A 21,867-nucleotide genomic window follows, 5' to 3' on the forward strand; every position below is an offset into this window, starting at 1 on the left:
CTCTCTCTTTCTCCGTTTCTGGTTAAAGCGAAATTTCGCCGAAATTTCGAGATTTCGGCGAAATTTCGAAATTTCGGCGAAATTTCGGCGAAATTTTTCGAAATTTAGTCGAATCCGTGTTAAAATTTCGGAACCCCTAAAAAACGAAATTTTCGGCGAAATTTCGCCGAAAACTTCGAAATTTAAACCCTTGACTATAAGCATAATTGATTAAAATTCAACTGTTAAGACTTTTATTTTTGGGCAGTAGAAAATAGGTGTAGTTACTGTTGACTTCATAATCTTCGTTGGTCCAACGATTTAAAATAACCAGCATGCAATCTTGGTTAATAGTTGCACAAGTGGAGTTGGGAGAATTGAGAAACAATCTTGCCATTCAAAAATAAGAAAAAGTAATCTTATCGGAACATCCTTTTCTACAACATCTTAATTGGTCAACCGTCAATGGAGTAGTTTGTTCAGTTGAGAAGTTTTTCTTTTAATTTTTCTTTCACACGTTTTGTATCCATCACCATGTTTGACATTTTCCATGATTGATTTGTTTTGTCTTTTTTGGTACCAATTAACTTGTTTTGTTGTTGATTTTTTTTTTTTTTGCATCGGTTTGTCTTTTAGCATGGTGACAACTTGTTTATTTCTGACAACTTGTTTAATTCATCGATTTTTTTTTCTTGTATTTGATTGTTGTTATTTTTTAAATTTTAAGACAATGAGATTTTAAGAAAGACAAAAATAACATTTCCACCACAACCAGGGACAGAGCTATAATATATAATTTGGGGGGACCAAATTTTAAAAACTCAAAGTGAGGGGGCCACTACTAGCTTAATCACAAAATTCATGGATAATATAACATGATATGTGTCATATATTAGAATGAGTTAGAAAAAGAGTTCGCCGGCACGGGGCGGGGGGGGGGTGGGGACCACCTCGCTTTTGCCACCACCCTCACCCTTGCCTCCACCACTACCCCTGCTATCACCACCTTCATATACTACCATCCGCACTTTCATTGTCGCTACCGCACCTCCAATACCATCACTTCTACTCACATCATATTTAAATGTCATCATGTTTATCAGGTTAGTCAAACAAAAAAACCTTTTTAACTTTAAATTCAATATTTTAAAATCCCGTCATTTTGAAATTGCCCGACACTTGAAACTTTCTAATCCAAATACAAGGTTGGTAATCTGGGTTGTGGACTTTATTGGGTTTGGGAAATTGGACTAGGAGCATGGGCTGGAGCCCAAGTTCCACGGGCCTTTTCATTTTTCTGAGTCCATAGTTCCATACTGAAATCATAATCAAGACCTCATTTCATCACATGTCATATTATACTCATATATAAAGTTTTACTTGTTATCCAATTATCACTTGTTGAGATGGCCGAGTTGGTCTAAGGCGCCAGATTAAGGTTCTGGTCCGAAAGGGCGTGGGTTCAAATCCCACTCTCAACAAAATTTTTCAGTCCCACTTTTAAAATTTTTAAATTAGCCAAACAGACCCTTCAAACGTGCACCTTTCCACATTTGCCCCCGCGATACAGTTGAATTACCTCCTAGCTTGCATCGCACCATTTTCTACCACTTTTCTCCGAGAGCCCAAGCCGCCATTGACGATCGTCACCGAAGTTTTCATCATCAGAACTCGACATCAGCGCGTACCCGAATTTCTCGATCCCAGATAATGCTGTTTTTCTAGAAAGAAAAGAAAATTGCTAATTAGAATATGAGGTCGTCTTCTTCAGATAGAATTAACATTGCCGCGTGTGCTCAGAAACTCGATGTCGACAATCGGATTCCTCTGCGTATATACTTTCGGATCGCTAATAATATTCTCAAACAGGTTTCACTTCACTCTCTCTCTCATTTATTAGCAATGTTATTAATTAAATTCCTATTAATTTTGGATTAATTTTAAGAATTTTAAATCTAGGTTGGCTATTTAACTTATTTTGAAGCTGGACTTTGATTGTTGACGCCGTGTGTGTGTGTTTTGTTCTTTTTTTTAGTTTTGGCTTTGATTATATAATTTAGATACGAGAGTTATAGGCAATTTGAGCTGCAGGTAGCTCAAATGTAATAAATATTGGTTTAGTTTCTCCGGTGGAAAGTCGTAGGGGGCTTATGTAGGTGTTGATCTTTATTTTTTCAGTATTGAAAGTGATTATTTGAGGTTGAATTTTGCCTCAATTATGATTCCATGTGCTTATCGGTACACTCAAATGCATGCACACATATAGCGAGAACAACTAGAGTCCATTAGAACTCTGCAAAACTAGTGGGGCGTAATGCGATAACTAAGTTTCTGTGCCCTAAATGCTTAAAGAAATAAATGTTTCAAGTCTAATAAACTCTCTACCTTCAGACACATAGATTATTAACCAACCTTGAAGCATGAATCCCTTATTGAAGATGACCGTGGTAAATTATCGTAAGTCTTACATATAAAGTTGATTTGAATATTGCTTAATATGCCGTCCATACTTGCCATATCTGTCCTACTATTTAAGAATTATTTCTGAAGTTGGACTTGTTTGGGATATGCCGAGGACTTGTGTGTTTGTGACCATTGGCAGGATATTGCTCTTATAGTTTCATGACTACTTTTATTTTCTTGTTTTCCTTTTAAATGCCTTTTCAGCTCCTAAAAATGTTGTTACATTGTAGGCTGACATATTTCGGCAAGAGAAGAATATTATAGATCTATACATTATGCTCCTAAGGTTTTCAAGGTAAGCAACAAAGAGCAGTCAGCTAACTAAGTTGTGTGAAGTAGGGAAAAGTATACAATAAATGTGTGTGCGCGCTTGGATATGTACATATGTTTAAAAGTTTGAAGCTGAAATTATTTGGTGTTTCTTCTGCTCCAGTTTGGTCTCCGAGACAATACCATGTCATCGAGACTTTAGGGCATCTGTTCAAAGAGAAAAACTTATTTTGAAAAAGGTAATGTTGTCATCTCCTCTTTAATTTATCGTAAAAGTATTTTTGCAGTTTTTGTGCACGATGTGATTCTAGTTTCTTGCTCCAGAAATTGCTGAATGCTCTGACTGAGCTGGAGGAGTTAAAGCCAGCAGTGAAGCAGAAGAACGATGAGTTTAACAGAAGAAATGCTTATCAAAACAATGGGTGGGGCCATAATCATCAGGTTGATTGTCTGGTTCAATCTCCTGTCAAAAAGCAAACTTTGATTAGTTATGACATAACCAAGGTACAGTTACTGCTTCGTCATATTAGTGGACATTACTTATCCCAATTTTCTTATGTGCTTTTTTTATTGTTTTTTGGAACTGCGGCCTCAATTTTTGAGTGAATTTTCCATCGACCTTGTTTTCCTGTAACTTTGTTTCTTCTTTCTGTTTCTTGCTGCTACTATTGTATGTTTCCTGCCAATACAATTTCTGCTTCTTATGCTATTCTACATCTGACAGGCAGCAAGACCAGCTGCACGAGAACTTGTCTATCAAAATCCAAGAGATCAACAATTTTTGTATGCCAGGCCATTGGAGAAGCAATTTCACAAACTGTAAGTGCTTACATATTTGCAAAGGTGTTTTCTGTATATTCTTATACCAAAACTAAGAATGTGCCGCACAAGATTTACTCACAACTTTAGTTTAATTCACAAAGGGTAATTCTATAATTTTCTCAATTTGATAGGTAATTTTTGAACTTTTCCATGTTGCATAAAATTCTGAACCCAAATTCTACCTTGTTGGCTTGGTACTATAGTATGATATTTGTTGTTCACTTGTTCATATTGATGCGTTTATGGTGAATTTGAAAGGATGATTGTGGTTAGCTATAGTTATTGGATGCCTTTGGCTTCTTGCTTGAATTATATCATGGATACTTCTAGGTCTTGATCATCCTTGCTTGTTGGCTTCTTGTAGATCTGTAAATTTTCCTCGCCCAACAGAAGAGTCTCTCTCCAGACATTCCATTTTGGGCCCGAATGGACTTCATGGGCAGTGGCAGCCACCTAGAAGTGACATAGGGGTATGATGGTATCAGGCTATATTTTTTGGTTCAAAGCAGAAAAAATGTTGACTCTTCTCTTAAATGCAGGTCCGTTATCCGAGCATTGTAGACTTGACTCCTATTAAAATCCCAAGGTCTGTCTCCTGGTTAAGTTTCTGAAGTTCTTTTTTCGTTGTTCTGTACCTTAGGTTAGATTGGATCTAAATAATGGGAGATACATTCTTATACTTTTTTGTCATAAAGGCATCATTGATTGTTAAATTTAAAACTTGATTTTTTTCTGAAGTTAAACATTCCATGCAGTCCACATTCCATGATATGATTTTACTTTTGTTTTTGAAGAGTTTATAGCTATAAATACCCTTTATCTGATTGTTTCTCTGGGAAAACAGCCAGGGACAGTCCATACAAGACGAACATACAATTAAAGAAGACTCTAGCAATTCTGGACATGAAAGATCAAGTTTGGAACTGATTCTTACCCAGAATAATGATGATGGTCGGATGCGTAGTACTGAGGAAACTTGTTCCCTCATTTCCTTCGAACCAACAGAAACTCCTGATCATACAGAAATTATCAGACAGCCTTGCCCTCCGCCTGTACTTGCTGAAGTACAAGATTTGATCCCAGCAGTTTCACCCCAAGTCTCTGAGGTAGAATGCGGATTGGAGACTCTCTCAGATGAATTTGTTCGTGCTGAATCACCCCTACAATTACACATTGTGAGCTTCGTGACAATTTCTTTAATGTTGACTGTATTTTCTTTATTTTTTTGGCATTTAGCTCTATGTCATGAATGGAATATTGGAATATGTAAGATCTTTCTGATGATAAAAAGCTTTGGATATTTATTCTCATTCATATGAAAATCAATTATGTTGATGAAAATTTGTAGGTGCTCTATTTACCTAATCATTTGTTTCTCTTTGCAGTCAACAACAATGATGGAGAATTTCATGAAGCTGGCCAAGTCAAATACTGATAAGAACTTAGAGACTTGTGGCGTCCTAGCTGGTTCACTTGTAAGCCTACATAACGTAGTTACTGTTTTCAGTTTTTAACTCCTTATAGTGCTAATGTTTTAATATTTTTGTTCTTCAGAAAAACAGAAAATTTTTTGTTACAGCTCTCATCATACCAAAGCAGGAGTCGACATCAGATTCTGTATGGCAGTTTTGTACTCTTGCGCTATTTCATGTTTCTTTCCTTAATGATATATATAGTTGGCCTGGAGATATGACTGATATTGAACATACACTTTCTTATCAGTGTCAGACCACAAATGAAGAGGAAATATTTGAAGTTCAGGATAAACAATCTCTCTTCCCTCTTGGCTGGATACACGTGAGTATTTTATGTTTCAACCACTGATCAAAACTCATGCTTTGACCTTTCACTGACTCATAGACTGAAACAAGTTGTGCCATATTTATCATGATTGTAACTTGTTTAGCTCCTGGATTCTTTAAAAGAAAGATATATAAATATAATTTAAATGAAAATTAAGATTTCATAACATGGCTCTAATTGCATCCCGATCGGGTTGAGTGCCCAGTCTCTATTATGCTTATTACTGACAAACTCTTAAATTTCCAACCATTATGCTGACCAATCAATTGTTCTTTATGGTGCAATTTTCAGACTCATCCTACACAGTCTTGTTTCATGTCGTCGATTGATGTTCACACCCATTATTCGTATCAGGTGTGTGCCTTTATTTAAGATGTTTGTTACAGATTAAATTCATTCCTGATGTTCCAATTTACACATTTCAGGTTGTGCCTTTTTCTGTTTTCATAAATGTTTGTAACAAATGAGTCATAACCAAAACATTATTTCTTATTCACTATGTGATTGCAGTCTATTTAGGTCTATTGGCTGTTGTTCTGTAACGTAGGACAATCAACCCAAAGAGTTTTCAGTTTTTACTCAATTCAAAACTTGATCTCCATCTATTTCCACCCTAGCCCATGCCATGTGATTCCATGAATTTGGAAAAATGGCAACAGTATGTAACAACTAGTTTTAAAAGCTGGGAAATTGAGATTGCAGGCTCTACTTGATGATCTAGTTGGTGTTGCTAGATCTCAGTCTGTTTTAGTTGATCTTTCTCCTTCGGGCTTCCAGGCCCCCATTTTATAAAAAAGAAAAAGAAAAAAAGAGATTGCAACGAAGCCCTTCTATAAGCTGTTAATATATTCATCATAGTTTACATAAATGCTTTTTTCTTCTTCAGATTATGTTGCCCGAAGCTGTTGCAATTGTCATGGCACCAAGAGATAGTTCAAGGTAAAAGATTGCTTCTCCTTGAATCTCTGTTATTATTAGTGGTATGATAGCACAAGCCGATTTCGCCTGCCATATATTATTTTTGCTACATTATTATTTTTGTTTTTTCACATGTACAGAACCCATGGTATTTTCCGATTGACAACCCCGGGTGGCATGTCCGTCATAAGACAGTGCCAGCAACGCGGTTTTCATCCACATGATCCGCCACCAGATGGTGGGCCCATTTACAAGACTTGTACAGATGTTTATATGAACCCCAATCTAAAATTTGACGTCATTGATCTTCGATGATTACACACATGATAGTCAGATGGCTAACATTCATTGACGTAATTGTTCATATATATGAGTACAACATTGGATTTATTATCAGAATTGCCTTTAATATGTACAAAGTATTTTGTCTTCAAAGAGTGAAATCTTGCCAGCTGGCTGTACATTTGATTGCATTTGTACCCTATCAGTAGGCCATCACTTGAACTAGAATGGCTTGAAATTGGGAGTAAATATAAAGTGCCATCGTTTGATTTCATTTTTCAATTGCCCAGTGTTTAAATGCATAGTTAATTTCCCAAGATGGATGATTTGTACTAAAGGTTGCATTGGAGTCAAAAGTGTTAAGAGAATGACTTGCATTGGAGTCAAATATTTGTTTCTGGTATACAGGTTTATCATATGCTTTTTCCTTTCCTATGGGTGAATATGCAATTTAGAAAGAATATCGCAGCCCAAGTGTCAAAGCCAAACAACGTGAAAACGTTGAGTTGGTTGAAACCCATCTCTTATTCACACACAATCTGTGTGAAGATGTCAACTTCACTTGGCGGTTGCTTTTGAAATGATAATGGGCTTGTTTTCCTTTATTCCATGCTTTGTTTTTACAGAAACTTAGAAAATACACAATCTTTTTCTTCCAAAAGTGGATTTTGCCATAAAAAAAGAAAGAACCTCTCTCTCTCTCTCTCTCTCTCTCTCTCTCTCTCTCTCTCTCTCTCTCTCTCTCACACACACACACACTCAAACTAAGACACTAATATGAGAGAGTTGCATCATCTCCTTTCTTGCAAGTTGCATCTTCCTTGAACAAAGAAAGAAAGCATCTTAAACTGGGTACCACCACTGACTACCCATGCAATAGAATCATTCCGCATGAGTCGGTTCCTCTTATAATTTTATTGTACATGAAGAATGAAGATGATGATTGGGTTGATAGCTTTCTTACTAGCTAGTTGTGTGGTCCTCAAAATACTCCCCCCCCTCCAAACCATTGAATTTGATCACTAAACAGGCAAAGGATCAAATCACAAGTGCTAGTGAGATTGTGACAATTAATTGTACTACATTACATTTATTATCTATGTTTTCGTACCTCAATATTGTACCCATTCTTAGGCTCTTAGGCTGTCACCATATATAATTATATATGTTGAATGCTGATCCAACAAGATACCAAGTGGATCCCCCAAGTATTGAGTGGTTACCCTGTTCTGCCAAGGACCAACATTGCAAGCTAGAACCAACCTTGTGCCATTGTGGGGGTCTCTGTATCTTAATCATCCACAAAAAGAAAGGAAAAAAAGGATTGCTCTCACATGGCCAGTTTCCAAAAATGGATTATATGTCCCTATAATGGTAGTAACAGTTGCATACTTGCAGTCTTTTGGGTCCATGCTATGATGCACCCATACCTTACTGTTTCGTTTGCCCATCAAGTTAATTAGTGAATAGTGAGGTTGCACCTCCTAATTTCTAAGTTTACCCAAGTCATCATAGGCTTCATAGCAGAAACAAGAACCAGAATTCAGCATCGAGTGCCAAACCTTCAATGGACAAGTCCAAGAATAAGAATAAAGCTCACAAGGGCCTACAGTGGAGTTTAGACTTACAAGTCATTGATCCTATCCATATACAAAGTCTTCGTTAACCTTTCGTTTTGGGAAATTCAACAATGTGGAGGGAATCATGCCTATTATTTGTGGAGTCAAGGGTCAACAATGTCCAAAATCATGCCTATTCAGGAATATCCTAAGAGGGGTCAAGAATCTGGCACTTTTAAAATGAAACATAGTTGGTTTGGTTTGCTGGCTGATATTAATCATATTATAGGACGACTGGTGGTTAAACTTAATTTCACTTTTCTTGAGCACACCGCAACATTAACTCTTACATCAATGAAACTTCTTAAAAATGTCAAACACATCCTCGCAAGCAATGTATTATTTGTACTATTATCTGGGGATTAGAGAAGGAAACGTGTTCAAGTCTCAACAATTTATTTGTTGTGTATGAGATAATGAGAATATGGATTGCATGTCTGCAAAAACACAGTTTACGCAAATACTTGTGTAGTTGTGTACCCAGTCAAGTCTACCAAGTCATCCTCTATGCTATACATGACAGTTGGTGGTTCACACTACCAGACAAACAAAACTCTGGGCCCATCTGCGGTAAATAATAACCGTAAATTCTTGTCCTGTACATAGTAGTCTTATATAATCATATCTCTAAGAGCAAAACAATGAGGCAATTTTCAATTAATTATGCAGAGATTCGAGGATACTGTATATATTTACATGAAATGCTCTATGATTTGTTTGTAGTATCAGCAGGAATGCTTATTAATTGATTGATAGATATGATTAGCAAATCTGTTAATTTACCATTGTCTCCCTATTGCCAAACCAATTAATACCTGTTGGAAGCATCCATTTAATTTAATTTCCTTTTCTGTTCATCATAGATTATATTTGTTTGGTTGGTTGGTGGGTTCTTTCATCTGATGTAACCTGACATTTGAGCAATAATTAAGCTTCTCAATTTTGGGAATATCTTTTACCCATTTTTGAGCTCAATCACTTATACACTGACAGTGCTTCCAAACGCTGAGCAGCTGTCATGTGTTTTCATGATGCTACATTCAATGTTTCAGAATTTTCCAAGCTATAATTAGTCAGCTACCTCTTCACCGAGTCCCATTGAGTCGAAAAACTCTTCGTTCTTGTTCTTTTCATTAACCTTGATTAATGTTCAAACTTGCGGCTGTAATTAATCAGTTGAGCTATTCATTAGCCTTGCTTAAAACCCAAGAATAGGCTCGGGTACGGACCTAGTGACCTAGCTAGTAAGCAACTTGGCCTTCAATAAAACAAGCATTCAAGGAGAGACAAGGACATCTTACTGAAATTATGCAGTCCAATTCTTCAAGTTGGGATTTGTACCAAGTTACCAACAAACAGGCCTTCCAAAATGAGATTGTGATTTGATATATAATGGAGAAAGACAAAGATGTAATAGGTAGGAAGATTAATTTCAAAACTAGAGGTGGGGGAATGTTCTTCTACCTTATTTGTTTATGGTTACAAATATTTTGAAAAAGAGGAAAAGGGCTTATTCGGTGGTTAGGATGGCAACCCCTAAAGTCTACCACATGGTAAGAGGGACCCCCAGACCCTGTGTTAGGAGAAAGACTTCACATTATTTGTCCAAATTCACCGCAACAAGATAGCAAAGACAGTCACCACTCTTAAAAGCATCCTTAGCTTTTGTTTCAAATAAAACTACCACAACCTAAAGAATTCTGAGTCTATCAAGACTAATTTTTACTTTTTTACTTTTGGTGCATTTTCTTTGCTATATAGTACTTTCCTGCTTTGCAGTTTTTCTTTGCCTCTCCAAGAAAGTAACTCTTGGAACTTTTGTCACCTTGAGCTTTCTCTTCACGTTCAGTTTTATATTCTCATCTTTAATTTTCTAGTTGCAAGTTGCAAGTTATCCAAAGCTGTCATAATTAAACAACATTTTTTTTTTTAATTCATCTAATAAAAACAGCATTTTTTTTCTCTCATTGTTTTCAGCCTTATAATTTATACATATAAGTATATAACGGTCTCCCTCTTTTGTTTCTACTCTCTTATCTTAACAATAGTCAATAGTAGAAACCTTCCTCAGCTTTAATTTCCAGAGGAGGACACTCAACCTCTGATCTCCGAAATTTCCTAGATTTACTCACTGTTCTTGAAACTTGTGCAGCAAAAAGCTGTGCCATTCTTTTGTCCTCTGTGTTCCTGAAAAATCCAAAACTTCCTTTGTTCCTCTTTTTTGACGTCCAGAGGACCAAGTCCAACCCACCATGTCAAACTTCAAGCCCTCATAGTTGAAACTTCTATAGTTCTATCCCCACATCTTCACATGCCATCGCATTCTTGAAACCATTTCAAGTTCTTCAAGTCTTGTTGATTCTGAAGATTATCTCCTTAAAGAATCTATATTAGTTTCTTTTCTTTTAATTTCTAAACAGAGAAGGGGGATCAGTATGTGCTCAGAAACAAGTCCTCCCAGATTATCTTTTTCCCGTGATCTTGGTCAAGCCGATCATGTAGTTCTACCAGTTGGTCACAAACAGCCTAGAAGGGACTCATCACTCTTGGACTTGAATTGTGACTTTGAGTTTACCATTAGCAGCAGCTTCAAGCATGAATCTTCTTCCGCAGATGAGCTATTCTCTCATGGAGTGATCCTTCCTATGCAACTCAGAGAGAGAGTTGATGCACCAAAACCAAGGTATAATTGTGAATCCAGAAACCTTGCTTCTCTTCCTCCTCTTCCAACTCCTTCAACAAATGGTCAGAATCCAAAGAAAGAGATCACCAAGGAAGCTATGGATGTGATGAATTCTGATCACTTGGAGCAGAAGCCTCAGTCCAAGTCTTTCTGGGGATTCAAGAGAAGTAGCAGCCTCAATCAAGATAGTAAGAAGAGTTCACTTTGCTCATTACAACTCTTGTCAAGAAGCAATTCAACTGGGTCAGCTCCAAATCCAAAGAAAACAATATTTAAGGATGCCCACAAGCATAACTCACAAAAGCAGTCATCGATTTCTATGTCAAAGTCATCATCATGTTCATCATCATCATCATCTTCCTCCTCAAATCCTTATACAATGTTTTCAAGGCCACCATCAAGGAAGGGTTATGGAGCATCTTATAGCAATGGTGTTCGGATTAGCCCTGTCTTAAATGTACCATCTCCTTACATTTCTAAAGGGACTGCAAAACTCTTTTGTTTGGGTTCTTTTTTACACCCTGGGAAAGAAAAAAAGGCCAAGAAATGATTTATCTCATCTGGGTTTACTTGGAAAGAGATCAGCTACTTGTATTCCTGTACAGTAAAAATAATGGGTGGATAGAGGGTCTTGGAAGGTTCAATCATGTTAAAATGTCATTAACTCAGGAGACACAACAGGTACCCTGTTTTTCAGGATTTGTCTTCATTAAGAGGAAGGATTGCTTTTGTTTATATTCTAAAGGTGCTTTTGGTACCTTTGTTTATGCTAATGAGCATACGTACTTTTGAATTGGGTGTTCATTGTTGTTTCTTTATGGTAGATACAGTTTGCTCAGCTAACCCTTTTTGACCTTTTTGTCCTTTTTGTATGTAATCATATGTGAATTAGATTTTTTCTTTATAACGATTGTGATTCAAGACAAGGAGAGCAGGTTTCATGGGGTGGGTTTGAAAAACAAATCCATAACGAAAAAGCCTTAACTTTCTAGATTTCTTGTCTGCATTAACTTTTAGCAGTTCAATTCATTTAATTACGGACCATGTCTTGAGTTTGTCGTGAAACTTATATATTGATGCTTTTCCCTATAATGTACTAACACAGTGCAAGCTAGAGATCGACATGACTGTGATGGATGTGCCCTATTATGAATTTAAATGTAACTTGTGCATGAGAGAGAGAAATTTATTTGGTAAACCTTATATCAAGGTAAAACTTTGAAGAAAAGGTTGTGTTATAATGGCCTGGTTCGGTATTATTACGCAACACATTTTTAGCGCAAATGGCCTGGTTCGACACATGAAGTCCATTAGTCCCAACAATCTGTGCCATCGATGGTCTGGTTTCAACTACATCATGCCTACAAACATGTTCTGTACCAACGATGATGATCCTATATAATAGGACATTAAATAATAGTTCCCATATTATATTATTCACCATTCAGCACTTTGACAATGTGTTTAACGTGACTTCTTTCCAAGCCAAGGGCTATAGTCCATGATGCCAGACTGGTTCAGGCCTGATCAAGAGTTTCAAACATTTCAGCTGACCAAGAAAGCAGCTCACTTTTTTCCGGCTACTGAGAGCAGCCCACATTAGGAAAATCCAAAGAATTGTACGCCGAGATATCAACAGCCAAGTGGAGAGAGAGAGAGAGAGAGAGAGATTAAACATTGATTAGAAACATTTACCGCACCCTGGAAAAGTGCTACTAGCAAATTTCTATACAGAAGGCATTTCAATGCTCTGTTATTTCCCTGTCTAAGTGCTTGAAAATGAATCTTGAAACCAAGGCAAGACATATTTACCGGGCTTCTACTACAAAATTGCTCATCAATGTAAACTAACCAGTTTTCTGGTTGTGGGGAAAATTGAATTGCCTATACAAGTATCTACAAACTAATATGTATACATCTTTGTCAACGAAACCAAAACCTGTTGTTAGTGTGATGTAGAGCAGTCGATATTTGTTGTCTCACCCTTGATCACCCGGGTATTGTAAGATCCACAGGATCCACACTTGTGGTATAGCCAATGAAAGCGTGAGGTACCCTTCCGGTCACAATCATTACAAAGAATGTCCTGGATTGGAAATATAATACATCAGATGGGCCTATTATTATTATTATGATAATTATAATATGGCTCTAATTTTGGACAATAGGAAAATGAGAAGCAATGTACCTGACAACGATTCCTGTATTCCTCTGGCAGCTGCTCAGCGGCCAATAATGCATCAAGCATGCCAAAGTAAACCTGAGTAGGTATAGAGAGATTAAGAAAGGTCTCACAATTAGGCTTCATATATGATCTCAATTCCAAGATAATGGCAAAACAGCTCTACTAAAGAATATTGGGATAGGCATTACAACTAAGTCAAGAAAAATTAGTTAAAGAAAAAGGGAGAGAAATCCTCTTACCGCCATATCTCCCAAGGATTTACTGCAAATCGGACAAGTGTAGTGACTGCAAGTGTATGCCTAACATAAAATGACCTGGTAGTTTAGATTTACTGGCTTGGAAAAATTTCTTTTAGGAGAAAGACGTGTAATCTTTAAAAAAAAAAAAAAAAAAAAAAAAAAAAAAAAAGGAAAGTAGATGACAAACAGATTAAGAAGTTTAAGAAATATATGGACCTGAAAGCAAGCAGAATGCATGTAATGGCCACAGGGCAGAGCTCTAACTGTTGCACTTGATGTGAATAAGAAATCACAGCAGATGGGGCAATTTGTCTCTAAACTTTTCTCCAGGCACTTGTGGTTCACTAACTTTATCCCCAGGCAACAATTGCATGTCATGCAATGAAAATAGTCAATGCCAAGACCCTTCCCAAGGCGGCATAAATTGCAAAACGGGCAATGATATACAGTCCTGAAGGAAAACATTGAAACTTGCAAATAAGAATTCACTAATTATTGGCATTAATTATTTACAAAAATTATATTTCCAATTAAAACAATTGTACCTTTCATCATCAAAAAATTTGCATATATTGCAATAGTACTTTGCCATGGATAGTTCATTGCACGAAGGTGTAGTGCATATTGGCCCAACCGGCTGAATGTTCAGGCAGCGCATGCACATCATTTCTGATGTAGCTTTCCTGCAATGATTAAAAGTGTTCAGAGATCTCAACCAAAAAAAAAAAAAAGAACATCAGAGATATGACAACCCAACTTGAACTGTAAGTGCTGATATTGGAAAATTACCTATCCATTGAATGATCGCTCACATTGTCATGGCAAAATCTACATGGAAATAACTTGCCACAGCAAGCAGCTCGGAGTTTGCAGTTCCTTTTGTAGTGTTCACACCCAAACACATTTTTCTCTGCATCTCGAAACGATGGTGAGCGTCCAACTACATCTTCACCATTAGAAGATTCTCCTGCTATTTCTTGAGGTAACTTCTGCTGAGTAGCTATCCAGCGGCTAAAACAAACAAGTCCTTCATTAATAATTTAGGAGTAGTGGCTCGTAGAGTTATGCATTTTTAGATGTCATGATCTGGTTATCTGTGCCAGAATAATGATAACGTAGCAATCTGAGAAAGATTCAATAAGGTTAATATAGAAACTAACCTAGTCATAAGATTCTGCACAAGATATGCCTTTCTCCTTGGATCAAGAGTCACATCACGATAAACCTTTCTGATCTCTGACTCAAGTTCATTTTGGTTCATACGGAAAATATCTTTCCAACCAGGCTTGAACATCTGATCAGTCGTGTCCAAGCTTTCTTGAAAATCAATATCTAGAACACAATGAAGTTAAAATGAGCTAAAATTATTCCAGTCAACAAAATTTGCACGAGAATATGATTTCTGAAATAAGAGTTAAGCAATGAAATGAAACACAAGAAACCTTGCAAAAGAAACAGAAAACTAGAGAGGGAGAGAGAGGTTGTGCAGAACAACAACTAGAGGATGGGTTCAAGGTGAGCATTGTAGCTTAACGGAGTATTTTAAAATCATACTCCTGGACCCACTCAGTACATGTGTTGTTGAGAGCCAGCTGTTTAAACATTAAATCTACTGTATTATTTAATAAGTATAATGGGGTGCAATGGGTGTAGTCCATTTGTTTTCCCAAACTCAAGTTGGTGTATCTGAACAAACCCCTCTACCCCAATTAGATTCTCTCACATTAGGAAGATGGCAAGGCACAGCCCCTCATTCAACAAGGTAAATTGACTGCCTTAGTTGTGCATTAATCTCCAACAACACAAAACACTTGTATCATAATACAAACCTTTTTGAGGAATGCTACTCTCCCATGTTTCAGTTCGTGAAGTTAACTCTGAAGTTCCTTTCCAGCATTCATTAAGCCACTCATTGAACATTGTATTTTTAGTTGCTTGCTTCCATGCGTCCATCATTTTGCTCTGTTCATCCTGAGTAAGTGCAGAAGTTACCCATGGTAACATTGATTGGAGCACCTCAGCACCCGTGGTCCCAATAATGCGGCCAACTATTTTGTCTTGCTCCTCCACAGTGAAGTGTCTACCAAATAAAGGCCACAGCTCAAGTTCTTCCCTAAAAATATGCTGATCTAGTGTCACTTTTATAGATTTGCACATCCCTTGAAGCTTTGTAGCTAGCTCATTATACTTTCTAGTATAATTAATACCATTGGCAGCAGAAAAGCTAATGCTACTTCCAGCTAAATCCTCATCCATATGACCATTTTGCAATCTTTCATGAAGTTGAGAAAGTTCAGAAAGAACACATGAGATATCTTCAAATAATTTTTCCTCCTGTTTATGGTCCAGTGTGTATGAGTGACTCACATTATGAAGTGCCTCTTTGGATTCCAGCGCAGGAAACACTATATCATCCTCAGCATTACTATGCGCTCTGTATAAACCCCACAGCAAACGGAACCTTCCTATAAACTGCCTTAGGGTGTTTTCATCACAATCACTAAGCTTTCCAGATTCGATATCTAGATACTCCAAGTCTTTGCGTATGGCTTTATGAAATTTAAAAATAGTATCAATAGGTCGTTCTCCACAGCCAATATCAGAAGAATTATCTGTTTCCCAGACAAAAAGACTAGAATTAAGAGATGGGGCAGAAGAGCTGAAAGACAACGATCGTAAAGACTTGGCCATAAAAAGAGAGCTTGACCCAAGATTATTGCTGTTCACTCCTAAACCAGGGACACAGCAAGACTGATCACTACAACATAGTTTCTGGGCATTTACAGTCTCTGAAGGTTCATGAGCATCACTGTTTTTGCATGAAGTTGAAACATTTCGTTTGACCAGCCTTTTCACGCTATTTGCTTGAGCTGATATCAGGCTGTCTCTAGCAGACAATGCAGAAGCACATGCACATGCTGATCGAACAAAATCGTCTTCAATATCAGTGAAACTTTTAACAGGACAGCAACCACTTGCACTTAAAGTCAAGCATGAACCCTGATTACGAGCCTTGCATGCCCATCCAGAAAAGAGTGTAACCAAAGCAGAATCGGGCGCTGGAGCTGAGTCATAAAACTACATTTTGTCAGAAAAGAAAGAGACCAGTACATTTGTTGATTCATATTTTTCAATTAAAAAGTGAACATACAAGGATAAATACTGAACCTGCTAACTGCATGTTTTTGAGAAAATTCTTTGTTTCATCTTCAGTCAATGATCCGACTAGCCACGGCAAAACACGCTCAATCAATCTTAATGGCATCATGCACAAACTTTGATACAAAATTTCCTGCTGTCTTTTGAAGCTGAAGTGCTTTCGAGCAAGTGGAAGAACCTAGACATGCAGAGAATGGAACGGGTGCTTTCAGGAATTAGAGAGGGTGTTGGTTCTACAGTTTCTAGTATCTGACACTGATTAAACATGGCGTATTACCAATTTAAGATAAAGTTTCTCAATCTCTTTTTATAAGTACTGTAGGGTTTCTGATTTCTTATCATTTAACTACAGCAGATGATACGAGGTTATGTATCAACCTCCCATACAACTTATATGACTACTCTCATCACTATCATGCAATGACCCACAAAATAAAATAAAAAAAGCGAGATTAAAGAAAACAAAAAAGAATAAACAAATTTTTGGGTTAACATTGATTTGAATTTTCGGTCTGATTGAAATTTCCATAGGCTACTTTAGTTACTATTGAATCTTATTTTTATGTTTTCTTGACATTAGTGACATGCTAGTTTAGTTTCATGTGTTATCTTAAGTCCTAAGAGAATTTCCAGATCTGCTGGAGATGGGCTCTGGTTGTGGCCCACAATGAGGTGTGATGCCTAAGAAACCTAGGTGCCATGCTCGAGAATATTCTTCTTCTCCCTCTCTTCTCTTTACTATTGCATTAAGTTTTCTGTACATTCCAGCCACCATCAAGTCTCATCAAAAGCCTAGTCCCTTGCCTTCCCAAAAGCTCCTAAATCATACCTCCCTTGTTGTCACACATAAATTACTACTGAAGAATTGCACAAGAATGCTTCATTAAAGCTACCCAAAATTCCAAGAACGATTGCAGCATAAGGAAATTTTACCTGAATTTCTTCATTGCTGAAGTGCCTCTGTATAGTTTCCATTATTTGATCAGCATGCGAGCATAACTTTGCATAAAAATCAGCTGAAGTAGAGATGGCTCCTGCACTTTGAATACTTTCAATCAAACACCTGAATTCATTGAATTGACTTTCTTCTTCAGCGTGCTCTTGAAAAAAGGAAATTTTTCCATCCACCGCAGGAAATATGACCTTGTCCTCAGCAATACTGAAATCAGAAAATAAGTAATATTCAAATAAAAAAGAGAGGATATATAAAATCTCTATCACATCCTTGTCAACAGTGAATCTCTCACTGCACATGAATATAGAAAAGGTAGAGCAATAATAAATTCATGATGCTCACATGAAAAACCAGGTTCTAAAAAAATAAAAAAAAATAACAAGCACAGGCAAGGAATTTCCAGTTTACTGCAATGAGAGTAGACTTAAAAAATTTGTACATCAAGCATACAAACAATGCCATGTGTGGAAAACAGGGAAAATTGGAATTATTAATGTCAAAAGTTAATTATACCCTATGACATATTAACTTAAACATAAGCCATTACCAGTTTACCACAACCTGAATAGGAACTTTTTCCTAGTCACGTATATTTCAGAAAAGAAGAAAAAGATAAACCTCTGGTAGATGATAAATGGTAAATTTTTCAGAAAAATAATAATATATATATATATATAGATAGAGAGAGTTAGCGTTCCATTAGATACATGATAGATATGTAGGGATACCTGTGAAAGATGCAAACTTCAGCAATAAATTGCAACCTCTCATTGAAAGCTGATAGATTAGTAAAATCTCCAGACAGTTGTATCTTCCTAGCCTCCTCGGCTATCTCATTTAACTCCCTTTTAATGGCATTATGCCAAAGCAGTATCTCATTTATTGGATGGCCCCCAATGGTATCTGAAACATCAGTAGTTGACTCTAAATACTTCCTTTTCCCAGTCCTCCACTCGCATGCACAATTTACCTTCTCTATATGTTGATTTGATGTGCTAGCACCAGAATTCACAGAACATTGGAACTGAGGGGAATCCAGACAACTTTTAACCATGTCACCACTACTTTTACCTTCCAACCAAGTGAAAATGACCTTCAATAAAAAAGAGTTGTAAGTTATGTGCACTTGGGAAGGTAATAAATAGAAAGAACTCAATCCTTTGATTCAATCCAAAACATTACTTGTTGAAGAAGCTTTTCCTCTGGAACTATCTTGCTTAAGCATTTTCGCAAATCCTGATATTCATCAGGTGAAACAGATGATGAAAGCCATGGAAGAAACTCGGCCATCATATTCACAGGAATGCTGCACAGAAACCGCCAGACCAGAGATGCCTGCTCTTCAACTGAGAACTTCTCAATGAGCAGGGGAAAGACCTGGCCAAGAAAAAAAAAAAAAAAAAAACAGAAGTTGGGTTATTATTTAACTGTTCAGCATATGAAAAAAAGTCAGCATAATAAAGAAACAAAATATGGTTACCACACATGTTAGTGATGGAACTTTGTGGGCAGAATATGTGTTTACCACCAAAAGTGATGTTGATTAGATGGTTCTTGTATTTGTTATAGCTCCTAAAAGAGCTAATTGCAAAGTGGAATTCAACTAATTTTACATTAGTGGTGGAAGTTTGTTGGGAAAATATGTGCTCAGTACCATGGTTCTTGTACTTGTTATAGCTCTTAATAGAGCAACATTACAAAGCCAAATTTGCATAATTGTACATATTATATTAGTGATGGAATTTGGAGAGAAAAAATTGAGTAAACTACCAAAAGTGATTATGATTAATGGTTCTTGTGCTTATCATAGCACGCCACCAGTGACTTATTAAAAACTGACAGTTTTACCACATAAGTTGCCACATCAGATTGTACAAGAAAATTTAGTAAAATTCATCTTACCTCTAGAAAATACTATACAGTCCCAACTTTTTTTAACTTCTCTCTTTCCATTCTTTCATATTATAAAAAGCAATTATGATATTTCCCAATTGGTGGTAAGAATAATCAAATAAGGATGGAAATCGGAAAATGAAACAGCACCTGCTCCTCCTCCTTAGCCATGTGTTGGCTAACTGATGTTTGTAGGGCTCCTGTACAAGATGCTAACTCCCTTGGGAAACTTTCATCATTTTGGGCATTAGAATTTAGCAGCTCGAATAGATGGTCAAAAAGATTGCTTTCACCCTTGTGTTCGAGGGAGTATGTTTGTGCCACATTCTTCACACGTATATCAAGAGCCGGAAAGATTACCTGCAGTCCACAGATAATGTTGTCACAATTTTAGACATGACGGAATAGAGATGGAGAAAAGTCACAACATTAAAAGATAGTTTTCAGGAATCATTTTAGATCCTACGGTACTAGGAGTACAGTTCCGTGTTACCAAATAATTTGTTCACAATACTCTTTCAAGAGTTAAAGAGTTCATTTCTGAGGTTGCTTTTTCCAGGAAACGCCAAGCAACTGGCATTAACTCAAAATTTGAAACTTAAAATTGAATTTCTAGGTCTTAACATCCCATTGCCACGTACTGGAGATTTATTGGACAAGTACCTTTCTTGATTCAATCATGCATTCAAATGCCATAAACAACGGAGGATACGATTGGGGGATACTATCAAATATTCACAGTTCTCAGGAGACCATGTTTCTCATTTTTGGATTCAAGAATCAATTTAATGTAAACCAGTGCTGACATATCAGCAGTTTGTCTGGTCGAAAATGCATGAATCTATATAAGAAAAGAATGCAGCGGGATTAACCAAAAGAGTTTCTACTGCAAATTTCTTAAAATGAGGAACCCCAACATTTATACCCACATTTATTTCTTCATCCTAAAACAACAAACCGGAGATGGCAAGAATGAGATGGAATTCTCCAACCTGATAGTTGCCCGTATTAACATATATTCACCTGATATAAGTAAAAATAAATTGTTTCCCAATATTATCATAAAACAAAGCTTCAATTGCAAAGAAGCTCAGTGTGTCAGCAAAAGCTCAACTTCATTCCTAGTGACAAAAAACAGGTTGTTTTGGCTATTTTTTATTTAATTTTTGTTTTGGTAGCACCAAACTGTGTTTAAAAATCATGAATAGTATAGAAGATGCAAAGGTAAACACAGTTTGACGTATTTAAAAAAAGAAGAAGAAGTAAATATTGATGTAACGTCACATTGCCTAGCTGATAAATAGTATTAACGATTATACATACTATAAGTATAAGATGGAGACGAGAAAAACCAAGAAACCAAATAGATACAGTTACAAAGCAGACCAGGTTTTCATATGATTGAGAAATCACAGCTAATTATTAAAATCCAGAATAAATTCATTTCCTCTAAAAAATTGAAAAGCCTTAAATGCAATTCAAAAACTCAACGAAAATGAATCCGAGAAAACAACAAAAGAAAAAAAAGATTTATGACCTCGTCTTCAGCATTGGAGTGGTGCTTGTAAATCGATCTTAGGAAATGGTAGCGCTCGAGCAACGGCCTAATATCGGTTTGCTTTCCGGTGGCGAAGGCCATGGCCAATCGGTGAAGCGCATCGAGCTCTTTACGAATTGCCTTGTGAAAGAACAAGAAAATCAGAATCGGAGACCTCGGCTCCTCCGAGCTCTTTAAGCAGCCATTCGTCGATGACGATGAATCGATCTTATTCACCGAATTGGACAGCACCGCCAGTCCTCCGCCTCCGTCCATGTGTTGCAACCCCGTTAACGGCGTCGCCATCGCTGTGTTTCTGAAATTTTATCGCACTTTCTCGGGAAAATCTTCTCTCTAGCTCGGAGCTTTTGCCTCTAAAACAGAAGCTTTCTTTCTCTCTCTGAAAATATATTTAACTTAATTTTGTTTTAATTTTTTGTTTAATATTTGGATTTGTCTGTTTTAAAGCTTGGGATTGTTCAACGGAGATGAAGGTGGGGAAGGTTTGGGTTAGAGTGAGGTCGATAAGACTGGGAAGAAGGGATTTATATAGTTGGCTTCATGCCACGTGGCGCGGATGTACAACACTGTGGATGATGACGTCATCAACGGCTAATCACGTGAGGCAGAGTATGGCACTTGGAAAACATGTCCATAATAATTAAGAGTTAATTACACTTATCCCTATGAGATTTATCGTTTTTTTACATACACCCCAGAGGTTTTAAAACTGTTACATATAACCCATATAATAAGACGAAAAATAATGAGAAATTATGTAAAAAAACATGTTAAGGATTGAAATGATCTAATATGATTACTCAAGGTGTAAGGTCCAACCTCAATACAAATATTTTATTTTTTATTTATTTTTTTTTCTCTTGTAGGGGGTTATATGCAATAATTTTGAAATCTCAAATAGTGTATGTGTAATTTTTGAAATCTCAAAGAGTGTATATGAAAAGACAATAAACCTCAGAGAATGTAAGTGTAATTAACTCTAATAACTAATAAGCTTCTCCTTTTTTTATCAATAGGAGATTTTGTTTTGTTTTTTTGT

The 21,867-nt window shown here is 36.7% G+C and overlaps 3 protein-coding genes and 1 non-coding gene across 4 annotated transcripts; 3 read left to right on the top strand and 1 right to left on the bottom strand.

The window, feature by feature from the left end:
- Nucleotides 1-1,379: 1,379 nt before the first annotated feature.
- TRNAL-AAG (transfer RNA leucine (anticodon AAG)) lies at nt 1,380-1,460 on the top strand. Its single transcript has one exon. It is a non-coding gene; the product is annotated as a tRNA-Leu (tRNA).
- A 66-nt stretch (nt 1,461-1,526) lies between these two features.
- AMSH1 (associated molecule with the SH3 domain of STAM 1) lies at nt 1,527-6,819 on the top strand. The gene is made up of 14 exons (XM_086256528.1): nt 1,527-1,848; nt 2,673-2,737; nt 2,876-2,951; nt 3,037-3,216; nt 3,437-3,531; nt 3,899-4,004; nt 4,074-4,120; nt 4,379-4,709; nt 4,920-5,009; nt 5,089-5,151; nt 5,257-5,331; nt 5,629-5,691; nt 6,224-6,276; nt 6,396-6,819. Exons 1-14 carry the CDS (start codon nt 1,732-1,734, stop codon nt 6,568-6,570), a joined length of 1,536 nt encoding a protein of 511 aa, XP_086112654.1. The 5' UTR covers nt 1,527-1,731; the 3' UTR covers nt 6,571-6,819.
- Nucleotides 6,820-10,208: 3,389 nt separating this feature from the next.
- Nucleotides 10,209-11,861, top strand: LOC147275234 (uncharacterized). The gene has a single exon (XM_086227611.1). The coding sequence runs from the start codon at nt 10,592-10,594 to the stop codon at nt 11,387-11,389; it is 798 nt and encodes a 265-aa protein (XP_086083737.1). The 5' UTR covers nt 10,209-10,591; the 3' UTR covers nt 11,390-11,861.
- A 638-nt stretch (nt 11,862-12,499) lies between these two features.
- Nucleotides 12,500-21,304, bottom strand: BTS (zinc finger protein-like protein). The gene is made up of 14 exons (XM_086257088.1): nt 20,808-21,304; nt 19,421-19,630; nt 18,560-18,754; nt 18,106-18,470; nt 17,356-17,581; nt 16,432-16,600; nt 15,093-16,328; nt 14,424-14,595; nt 14,053-14,274; nt 13,809-13,946; nt 13,480-13,714; nt 13,264-13,323; nt 13,028-13,099; nt 12,500-12,925 (listed from the first exon to the last, which is right to left on the bottom strand). The coding sequence occupies exons 1-14, from the start codon at nt 21,111-21,113 to the stop codon at nt 12,785-12,787; spliced, it is 3,747 nt and encodes a 1,248-aa protein (XP_086113214.1). The 5' UTR covers nt 21,114-21,304; the 3' UTR covers nt 12,500-12,784.
- Nucleotides 21,305-21,867: the final 563 nt, after the last annotated feature.

The sequence above is a fragment of the Dryas octopetala genome, chromosome 9 (genome assembly GCF_963921425.1).
Source record: "Dryas octopetala chromosome 9, drDryOcto1.1, whole genome shotgun sequence".
NCBI classification, from domain to species: Eukaryota; Viridiplantae; Streptophyta; class Magnoliopsida; order Rosales; family Rosaceae; genus Dryas; species Dryas octopetala.

What these genes read in the sequence shown, in the direction of transcription:
- AMSH1 (XM_086256528.1), top strand. Translation starts at nt 1,732, where the DNA reads ATGAGGTCGTCTTCTTCAGATAGAATTAACATTGCCGCGTGTGCTCAG. An exon ending in GAGAAGCAATTTCACAAACT is followed by an intron (nt 3,532 to 3,898) that starts GTAAGTGCTTAC and finishes GGCTTCTTGTAG; the next exon opens with ATCTGTAAATTTTCCTCGCC. An exon ending in AGGAGTCGACATCAGATTCT is followed by an intron (nt 5,152 to 5,256) that starts GTATGGCAGTTT and finishes CTTTCTTATCAG; the next exon opens with TGTCAGACCACAAATGAAGA.
- LOC147275234 (XM_086227611.1), top strand. Translation starts at nt 10,592, where the DNA reads ATGTGCTCAGAAACAAGTCCTCCCAGATTATCTTTTTCCCGTGATCTT.
- BTS (XM_086257088.1), bottom strand. Translation starts at nt 21,113, where the DNA reads ATGGCGACGCCGTTAACGGGGTTGCAACACATGGACGGAGGCGGAGGA. An exon ending in ACTCCAATGCTGAAGACGAG is followed by an intron (nt 19,631 to 20,807) that starts GTCATAAATCTT and finishes TGTGGACTGCAG; the next exon opens with GTAATCTTTCCGGCTCTTGA. An exon ending in TCAGCAATGAAGAAATTCAG is followed by an intron (nt 16,601 to 17,355) that starts GTAAAATTTCCT and finishes CTGCATGTCTAG; the next exon opens with GTTCTTCCACTTGCTCGAAA.